Genomic DNA, 11,167 nt, shown 5'->3' with positions numbered 1-11,167 from the left:
TCTACTCTAAGGAATGCCATGGCGGTCCAGTGGTTAGGACTTCATGTTTTCACTTCTGAGGGCCCGGGTTCAATCCCTGGTTGGGGAAATAAGATCCCACAAGCCACACAGTGCGGCCAGGAAAAAAAAACAAAAACTATTTTCCAATATACAAGTCTAGAAAGCCATAAGCACTCAATAGCTAAATGAGCAAAAGTAGTAAGCTAGAAACTACCTAAAGAAAATACTAATGGTGACACTTTTTCTTCAGGCATTAACTGGACTAGATTTACCCATGAGAAATTACATGACATTCTTCTAACTTAGACCAGTTTATTTTCATTCCAGTGTTGGATGCACAGAAGTTGTCAAAAAGGTGTCAGTAAAAATAAGCACTGAGCACATTCTAAAAGTAGAACTGCCTCAGGGGCAAATGCCTGTGGCTAGCACTAGTTTTCGGGCCTCTGTTAAAGTGGAGAAACTCTCAAGTCAGGTTCTCTAGAACAGGTACTAACGTGGTCCCAAGTCAATAGTCATCTCTGGTTCCTATGGGACACAGTCACAAATCTTTGGAGTAAAGCAAACTCAATTTGGGTCACCAGATTTAATCTGATTTACCCATCCACTGAGGTTTTAAACTCAACAATTATATTTTTCACTTCTAAATGTCCTATTTGGTTCTTTATCAAATCTTTGTATTCATTTTTTAATAGATAATTGTTACTTGCTCATTTTTTGTGATTCCACATTTTATTTTTAACCATTTTGTAAGAGTTTTTTGTTGTTGTTGTGGTACGCGGACCTCTCACTGCTGTGGCCTCTCCCGTTGCGGAGCACAGGCTCCGGACGCGCAGGCTCAGCGGCCATGGCTCACGGGCCCAGCCGCTCCACGGCATGTGGGATCTTCCCGGACCGGGGCATGAACCCATGTCCCCTGCATCGGCAGGCGGACTCTCAACCACTGCGCCACCAGGGAAGCCCTATGAGAGTTTTTAATACTGAATATTTGATCACCCAATGTTTGAAGTCAATGGCATTCCAATTGTGTTGATGTTTCCTTTGCTTGGGGTGACCTTTCCTTGTAGGCTTTATCTTTGAAAGTGAACACATGCATACATACCAGCAAAGAATGAAATGACATTATTAAAGTGCTGGAAGCAAAAAAAGAAAAGCCAACCTATTAATTCTAATCTCACTCCTGACATCACTGTCTACATAAATAACCTAATTTAAAAATTATCAGAAATAAGAACCTAACAAGGGGGTTGGCATATAATTTTTTTAAAAAAAGCAACATAGGGAATTCCCTGGTGGTCCAGTGGTTAAGACGTGGGCTTTCACTGCTGTGGGCCCAGGTTCAATCCCTGGTTGGGGAACTAAGATCCCACAAGCTGCAGGGCGTGGCCAAAAATAAATATAAATAAATAAATAAATAAAAAGCAACCTACATTTCTATATACTAGGAACAGAAAAGGCAATTACCAAGAATTTTACCTATAATAGCAACAAAAAGGTGCCTAAGAATAAACCTAACAGATAAACAAAACAAATGGTGTACAACCTGTATAGATAAAATTATATCACTTTACTGAAAGATGTTAAAGAAAGCATGCATAAATGGAGACATAAATCATGTTCACAGAAGTTTCAAAATTATAAGGAAATCAGCTGAAGGACAATGGACCTATGGGCTCAAGGCCATGTTGGTCAAATTCTAGCAGAGGTTTTTTGTGGAATTTAAACTGATGCTTAAATTTATATGAACAGCAAAATCCCAAGAATGGCAAAAAAAATCAAGAAGAGCAGGGGAAGGGGGTATGAAAGTGGAGGAAGGAGGGTGTAAAAGTAGAGGAAGGAGAGGAAATAAAAAAATAAAGAGGGATAGGTAGGAGACATGCCTTAACAGAGGTAAAATTTATTTTGAAGTTATAGTAAATTGAGCAGTATGCTATTGGAAATAAATTAAACAGTAAGATAAAATAGTTATTAAAAAAAAAGATTAACAGAATAGATAAGCCCAGAAAAGACGGTGCCTATACAGGCACACCTCCTTTTATTGCACTTCACTTTACTGTGCTTCGAGATAATGTGTTTTTTACAAATTGAAGGTCTGTGGCAACCCGGTGGTCAAGCAAGTGTACCAGAGCCAGTTTTCCAATAGCATTTGCTCATTTCGTGACTCTTCGTCACATTTTGTCAGTTCCTGCAATATTTCAAACTTTTTCATTATTATTTTATTTGTTATGGTGATCTGTGATCAGTGATCTTTAATGTTACTATTGTAATCGTTTTGGGTCACCACAAACCATGCCCATACAAGATTGCCGACTTAATAGGTAAATGTTGTGTGTGTTCTGACTGCTCTACCAACCAGCCATTCCACAGTCTCTCTCCCTCTCCTCAGGCCTCCCTATTCCCTGAGACATGACAATATTGAAATTAGGCCAGGTAATAACCCAACAATGCCTCCTAAGTGTGCAAGTGAAAGGAAGAGTTACTCATCTCTCACTTTAAATCAAAAGCTAGAAATGATGAAGATTAATGAGGAAGCCCTGCAGAAAGCCAAGATAGGCCGAAAGCTAGGCCTCTTGTGCCAAACAGTTAGTCAAGTTGTGAATGCAAAGGAAAAGTTCTTGAAGGAAATTAAAAGTCCTACTCCAGTGAACACACAAATGATAAGAAAGTGAAACAGCCTTACTCCTGATATGAAGAAAGTTTTAGTGGTTCTGGACAGAAGATCAAACCAGCCACAACATTTCCTTCAGCCAAAGCCCAATTCAGAGTCAGGTCCTACCTTTCTTCAATTTTATTGATACAAAAGCTGAGAGAGCTGAGGAAGCTGAAGAAGAAAAGTTTGAAGCTAGCAGAGGTTGGTTCATGAGGTTTAAGGACATGGGCAAAAAACACCCCCCCAGCCACAACATTTCCTTCAGCCAAAGCCCAATTCAGAGTCAGGTCCTACCTTTCTTCAATTTTATTGATACAAAAGCTGAGAGAGCTGAGGAAGCTGAAGAAGAAAAGTTTGAAGCTGGCAGAGGTTGGTTCATGAGGTTTAAGGACAAAAGCTGCTTCCGTAACATAAAAGTACAAGGTGAAGCAGCAAGTGCTGATGTAGAAACTACTGCAAGTTATCCAGATCTACCTAAGATAATTAATAGAAGTGGCTACACTAAACAACATATTTCTAATGTAGACAAAACAGCTTATACTGGAAGAAGATACCATCAGGACTTTCATAGGTAGAGAGGAGAAGTCAACCCCTGGCTTCAAAGCTTCAAAGGTCAGGCTGACTCTCTTGTTAGGGATTAATGTAGCTTATGATCTTAAGTTGAAGCCAATGCTCATTTACCATTCTGAAAATCCTAAAATTAGGGTTCACAATCCAGCAAAGAAAAGTACCCTAAGTCTTAGTTGAAATACCTGAGGTACTACATCCTGGAGTCAGGGAGAACCAAAGGGACATGGAGTCTTGGAAAGATTACAGCCTAGATTTGAATTCAGTTACTGACTAGATGAAGGCAATCTGCTCCTCTCCTGCCAACCAGCAAACTGGATAAATTCTCTTTCTGGAGGTAATTAATGCAAAACTCCTATAATTATTTTTTACACATATTTGACACTGACTCAAAAATTACTAAGTTCATACCAAGAAATAGGACTAAAAAGCCAAATAACAGAAACAGACTTACAGACAACCTGGATGTTGGGAATATTAGGTATGAACTTTAATATAACTATGACTAATTGTTCAAGAATGCAGAGGATAATTCCAACAGAGAACAAAAATCTATTAAAAAAGAAATGGAGGTGTGGTTTCTGGTAATGACAGAGTAGCTTAATTAATCATTACAAAATCAACAAACAACTTTTTAAAAAGGCAACCACTTTAAAAAATGGGAAAAAGGCAACCAGAAACTGGAAAGAAGTCAACCCTTGAAATATGGTAACAACGATGGGTAAAATTTGTGAGTTTATGTCTTTTGGCCTGAAAGCACTCTCCAGCCTGTGCAGCCGTATTCTTGGTGTCAGAGGACAGATTTTAGTGTTCAAAGAGCACTTGGACAATTAGGGAAGATACACCAAAATGTAAGGCTCCACAGAGCAGTAATCCCTCAAATCTGCATATAAATCAGACCTAATCATTGACTGATGGAAGAACTACATATGCCCCAGGGGACACCCCAGCAGCCTAACAAAACAGCAATAGGAAGGGGAAAGAACCCAGTGAATATTTCAGCTGCTACTCAACCTAAGAAAGACTAAGTTTGGAATTTAAGAACAGTCAAGTTAAACTAAAATAAAGTCTACTAAATTAAAAATCAGTCTTCAGGAACATAACTGAATCCAGAGTCAATAATTACTAGATATGTGAAAAAACAGAAAGTCACTGAATGTTCTGAACACAATGAAAACTTATAAGACGTATGAAAAACTGGAAAATGGGACTTAGAGTTAAAAAAAAAAGTTGGCAGAAATGAGCCAAATGTTGCAATTAGCGGACAAAGATTTTTAAGGAAGCATACAAATATGCTGACAGATTTAAAGGAGCATAAAGATCAAAGAAAATAACAGAGCCTTGGTATATGCAGGAAAATATCAAAGTCTAATGCATATATAATTGGATTCATAAAAGGACAGGAGAGATAATGGGGCCAAGAAAAAAAATCTGAAGAAACATTTTCCATACTTAGGAAAAAGAAAAATAAACAGTTACAGATCCAAGAAGCTCAGTAAAACCTAGGCAGAAGAAATATAAAGGAAACCATAAACAGAGTCAGACTGAATCAAAGTCAGAGTGCTGAAACCTAAACAAAGAGAAAATCTTAAAGTAGTGAGAGGAAAACAAACAAAAAAACAGTGTACACATGGGAATAATGATATGAATGAAAACTGACTTTTCATCAGAAACAATGGAGACCAGAAAACAATGGAATAACATCTTTAAGTCTTCACAGTAAAGAAGATTGGGTCAGCCTACAATTTCTAATTGGAAAAAAAAAAACCAAAAACACCTACCCTTCTAAAGGGAAGGTAAACAAAAATAGTTCTCAGGAAAAGGAAAACAGAAGAGTTGTCACCAGAATTACAGACCAAGAAATGCTATAGGAAGCTCTTTAGCTGAAGGGAAAAAATACCACTGAAAACTGAACTCTACAGAAAAAAAAGAAGAGCACTGGGAATGTTTTAAAGAAAAGAAAGAATATTTTAAGAAAAAAAAAAGGACTTTAAAGCTAAAATCATAAAACTGTGGATACATACATACATTTATAATGCATGCTGATGTAACACATATGAAAATAAAAATATATAGCACAGGAGAGTGAGGTAAATGGACTTATATTGTTGCAAAGTTCACACATTTTATGTGTAGTACTATATTAACTCCAAATAGAGTGTATACTAAAAATACATGTTATAGCACATTGTAATCCCTGTTGATCAAACAAACAAAAAAATGCAGATATAGATAAGAAGCCAACAGAGGAATTTAAATGAAATATAAAATAATAATCACTTACCCTAAAAGACAAAAAACAAATGAATAAAATAGCAAAATATTAACCTAAAGAAACAACTGTTGAATTTCATAAGAAAAGCTCAACCTAGCTATATGCAATGTATAAAGGACACTCTTTAAATACAAAGACAAATGTAGGTTGAAAAAAAGGAAGGAAAAAGAATATGCAAACAGTAACAAAGCTGAAGTGTTTATATTCAGCAGATAAAATACAGAGCAATATAAGAAATATTTTCAAATAAAGAAGGACATGTGGGGACTTCCCTGGTGGTCCAGTGGTTAAGACTCTGTGCTTCCACTGCAGGGGACCAGCTCCCTGGTCCGGGAGCTAAGATCCTGCATGCCACGCAGCACAGTCAAAATTTTTTTTAAAATAATAATAAAATAAATAAATAAAATTTAAAAAATAATAAAAAAGGACATGTAATTATGATAAAAGGGCCAATTTATTAGAAAAACATAACAATTATAAATTTGTGTGTACCTAATAACAGAGCTTCAAATAATTAATGTAAAAACTGGCAGAACTAAAGGAAAAAATAAATCTATAAGCATAGTTGTAGATTTAATACCCACTCTCAGTAACTGATGGAACTAGTCCAAAAAAAGAAAGCCAGGAAATAGATATAAACACTACTAGCTACCTTCACCAGAATGGCACTTACAAAAAACTACTCCCCCAAACTGAGTAATACATTTTTTCCAAGGGCATATGAGATATTCATCAAGTTTGACCAAAATAAAGAGTCTCAAATTTAGTAAGATTGATATTTTACAGTGTATACTCTCTGATCAGGACAAAATTACGTTAGAAAAAAAATGAATAAAATCTCTAGAGAAGCCCCAAATATTTGTACTATTAAATAAAAGGAAAAGGAGAAAATATTTTGACATGAACAAAAATGAAAATGAAACACTATAATTGGCTGGATGCTAACTCAGTACTTAGGGGGTTTATAGTTTTAAATGAGAAGCAACTAAAACCCAACATAAGGAAAAGAAAGGAATATTTTTTATAAGTCAATAAAATAGACAAAAGATGAACAGATAAAAACAATAAAATCGGCTTCCCTGGTGGCACAGTGGTTAAGAATCCTCCTGCCAATGCAGGAGACACGGGTTCAAGCCCTGGTCCGGGAAGATCCCCCATGCCGGTGAGCAACTAAGCCCGTGCACCACAACTACTGAGCCTGCGCTCTAGAGCCTGGGTGCCACAACTTACTGAGCCCACGTGCCACAACTACTGAAGCCCATGTGCTTAGAGCCTGTGCTCCACAACAAGAGAAGCCACCGCAATGAGAAGCCTGTGCACCCCAACAAAGAGTGGTCCCTGCGTGCCGCAACTAGAGAAAGCCTGTATGCAGCAACAAAGACCCAGTGCAGCCAAAATAAATTAATTAATTAATTTTTAAAAAAAGTAAAATCAAAAGTTAACTCTCTAAAAACACTAAACAAAGCTGAAAAAAACATATCAATGAAAAGGGAGAGTATTACTACAAATCTTACAGATATTAAAAGGATAAGGGAATAAAATGAATAGCTATATGCCCGAAAAAGTCAACTAAGAAAATACACAAAATCCTTTAAAAAAAAAAAAGCATGATACTATGTTACCCTAAAGAATCTACAAATATTAAAAGGAAAAGAAAGCACAGTTTCATTTCAATAAATTTAAAAGTAAGATGAAATGTACAAAAACCTTAAAAAATGCAACTTTCTGAAATTGAAATTAAGATGACAGAGAAAATCATTTATAGATGAAACTGACTTTCTTATCAAAACCTTCCCCCAGGGGACTTCCCTGGTGGTGCAGTGGATAACACTCCATGCTCCCAATGCACAGGGCCTGGGTTCGATCCCTGGTCAGGGAACTAGATCCCACATGCATGCCGCAACTAAGAGTTTGCATGACTCAACTAAGGAGCCCACAAGCCACAACTAAGGAGCCCACAAGCCACAACTAAGACCCAGAGCAAACAAATAAATAAAAAAACAAAAACACCCAAAACCTTCCCCCCAAAGAAAACAAAAGACCTATTTAGTTTCAAGGGTAAATTCATTCGTATATTTAAGGAAGAAATAATTTCTACTCAAGGGTTTAAAATAAAGGAGAGGGAAAAACATCATACAACTCATTTTTGAGACCAGCATAACCACATACCAAAATCTGGCAAAGACACCATAAGAACAGAAAACTATACACCAGTATCCCTAAAGAACATACATATAAAACCCTTAAAATATTAATCAAATCAAATGTAGCAATATATAAAAAGGATAATAATACTTCAGGAATACTCACATTCAAACTATTTTTTTAAAAATCAGTGTAATTCACAATACATTGTATTATTTAAAAAATGAATGACCATCTTAAATAGATGAAGAAAAAGTGCATGACAGAATAACTCAATTTAAAAATGGGCAAAATATTTGAACAGACATTTCACAAAAGGAGCTACACAAACGGCCAATAAGGACATGAAAATACACTCAGCATCTTGATCAACATGGGTCTGAACTGCCCAGGTCCACTCATACACAGATTTTTTTCAGTAAATACACACAGTAGTAGATGATCTGCAGCTGGTTGAATCCAAGGATGCAGAACCACAGATATGCTGGGCAGACTATAGAACCTGAGCATCTGCAATTCGTCCTAAAACCAATCCCACCGCAGATACTGAAGAATGAGGGTACAGCTAAATACCAACTACAATGGTTAAAACTTTAAAAACTGCAGTTTATCAATTGTTAGCAAGGATATGGAACAAATTCTCATACATTGCGGGTAGGACTGTAAATGGTACAACCACAAAGGAAAACAGTTTGGCAGCTTCTTATAAAGTTAAACATACACCTACTAAATGATTCAGCATTTTCATTCATATCTTTATGTAAGTAAAGGGAAAACTTATGTCCATACAAAGACTTGGATACAGGTGTTCCTAGCAGCTTTATTCATAATAGCCCAAAACTGGAAACAACCTGCATGTCCACCAATGGATAAAGAGACAATTCAGTACAAACAAATGCAGTAGACCCATACAGTGGAATACTACTCAGCAATGAAAAGCAACAAATTCCTAATACATGCAACAACACTGCATGTATATCAAACACATTATGCTGAGCAAAGGAAACCAAACATAAGAATACAAATTATATGATTCTATTGATTTGAAACCCCAGGAAAGACAAATCTACAATGATAAGAAGCCAATCAGTGGCTGCCTAAGGTATAATGGGGGGACTGGCTGGGAAGTCTCACAAAGGAGGCTTCTGAGGTAATGAAAGTATTCTATGTATCTTGACTGAGGTACTGGGTACATGAATTTAGCCTTTTGTCAAAACTCACTGCACTGGAAGACAATGATGACTTCCTAGGTCACCATCTTCCAACATTTACTCCCCAAAACAATACAGAACAACAAAAACCACAGCCTCAGCATAACTTGAAGACAAAGAATACCCAAACTTCAAAACAAGAATAAGTGAAAAAGGAAAACAATTCCCAGTGCATACTTTCTTGTCCTATTGCGACCAATTTCCCAACCCACTCACCCCCACCTCAAAGGCTTTGGGTAAAAGGAGACTGAATAAAAACTGCAGAAGAGAGACCAGAGAACTAGTGGCAGGCATAAGGATGAAATAAGGGTTGTCCTGGTAGATCAAAGTATGGACTACATTCAATTAATTTCATCCAAACAAGAGATGACTAGGAAAACTTCAGAGAACAGACTGAAGGTAAGCATTTTAATATAAAAGTAGAACTACAACTAAAATATAGGTGGGGATGAGGAAGGAGGACTAATGTACAAATATTTATATATTGTGACAAATAATGCAACTAAAAATGGGAGAAGATAGAGAAAAAAGAAAATAGAATAACCACACACTGATTTTTAAGTAATCAACTGGTAGAAATTAAAGAATATCAATCCAAGGACAAACATAAGACTGTAAAACTTCTACAACAAAGCACAGAAGAAAACCTTTGAAACCTTGGGTTACACAAACATTTCTTAGACAAAACATGAAAAGAATAACCTATAAGAGAAAAAAATTAATGAACTAGACTTCAGCAAAATTAAAAACTTTTGCTCTGTGAAAGACACTGGTAAAAGAATGATAAAACACACCACAAAGAAAATACTTCCTAACCACTATGTGACAAAGGACTTGGATCTTGAATATATAATGAACTCTAAAAACTCAATCATAAGAAAAAAAACAACTCAAAGGAAAAATGGGCAAAAGATCTGAATACACACTTCACCAAAGAAGATAGTATAAGGATAGCAAATAAGCATAAGAATAGATGCTCAACATCTTAAGTTATTAGGAAAGTGCAAATTAAAATGACAATAATAACAACCACTATACACTTATTGGAATAGTAAAAATCAAAAGAATTGGCAATAACAAGTACTGACAGAGTTGGAGTGCAACTGGAACTCTCATCACTGCTGGTGGGAATGCAAAGTAAACAAAGTAAACAACTTTGGTAGTTTCTTAAATAGTAAAACACATACTTACCTAATGACCCAGCAATAATACTCTTAGATATTTACTACAGAGAAATCAAACCTAAGTTCACATAAAAATCTGTATGTAAATATTTATAGCAACTTTATATAGAATCATTAAAAAACTGGGAACATCCTAATGTCCATCAACAGGAAAACGGATAAACAAATTTACACTCAGACAATGAATGCTGCTCACCAGTACAAAAGAACAATCTTCTAATAATCAAAATGATGTAGATAAATCTCAAAAAAATGCTGAGTGAAAAAAGCCAAATGCAAAAGAGTAGATAATGTAATTTTCCATTTATGTAAAGTTCAAGAATGGACAAAAATGACCTATGGTGATGGACATAAGAACAGTGGCTGCCAAAGGCAAGGGTTGGAAGTCATTGATTTGAAAGGAGCATAGAGATGATGGATATGTTCAGCATCTTGGTCTGAATTATGATTACACAGGCATATGTTTGTCAAAATTCATTGAGCTCTACATTTAAGATTTGTGCACTTTACTGCTTATAAATTATATTCAATAAGGTACTGTTAGCTTTTTAAAAAGGCATCATTAAATTTATTTTATATAAGTATTATTCTGTCATCCCTTTCTTGTTTTTTAAAAAATATTAATTTCTTAAAACAGACCAAGTTTTAACTATTTAATTTCTTTACCTGAAGGATGCTGTTCCATTCTCTTTTATTTTGTTTTTCTGAATAGATGACTGAACTGACAGAACTTTATTTCCTGGCAGGGTAATCTGCTTTAGAATGGAAGCTATAAAATCAAAAGAAGAAAGAAAAGGTAAAATTTAAAAAAAGCAATCACACTACATTAGGAAAAATTCAGGACAAGTTATTTTCAATGCATATAGAATAATCAAAGAAAATTTCAAGCTGCCCTAGAACTATGTTTAAATTCAAACATGACAATGAATTTATTCCCTGCACAAGAAATCATAAAATTAAGACCTCTCCCATTTCTTTTTATATAGTCCTCAAATTGGCTAGAGAATTACCAGCATTATAAAAATATTATGCAGAAAAGGTGACAGAAACATGTTAATAATATATCCTTTATATTGGTAGATTTAAAAAATACATAAAACCTCTTTTATTTGTAAGACTGACTTCCAAACGTAGGGAA

The 11,167-nt window shown here is 35.5% G+C and overlaps 1 protein-coding gene across 2 annotated transcripts in view; it reads right to left on the bottom strand.

The window, feature by feature from the left end:
* Positions 1 to 11,167, bottom strand: part of TAF4B (TATA-box binding protein associated factor 4b) — a 110,546-nt gene that overhangs the window by 66,663 nt on the left and 32,716 nt on the right. For both annotated transcript variants that reach the window (XM_007458394.1, XM_007458395.1), the window contains exon 9: positions 10,696 to 10,798. In XM_007458394.1, the coding sequence (XP_007458456.1) occupies positions 10,696 to 10,798 (103 nt within the window). The remainder of the gene's footprint in view (positions 1 to 10,695; positions 10,799 to 11,167) is intronic.

Source organism: Lipotes vexillifer, unplaced genomic scaffold (genome assembly GCF_000442215.2).
Source record: "Lipotes vexillifer unplaced genomic scaffold, Lipotes_vexillifer_v1.1 scaffold1342, whole genome shotgun sequence".
Taxonomy (NCBI): domain Eukaryota; kingdom Metazoa; phylum Chordata; class Mammalia; order Artiodactyla; family Lipotidae; genus Lipotes; species Lipotes vexillifer.
This window is presented reverse-complemented; position numbering and strand designations above follow the sequence as displayed.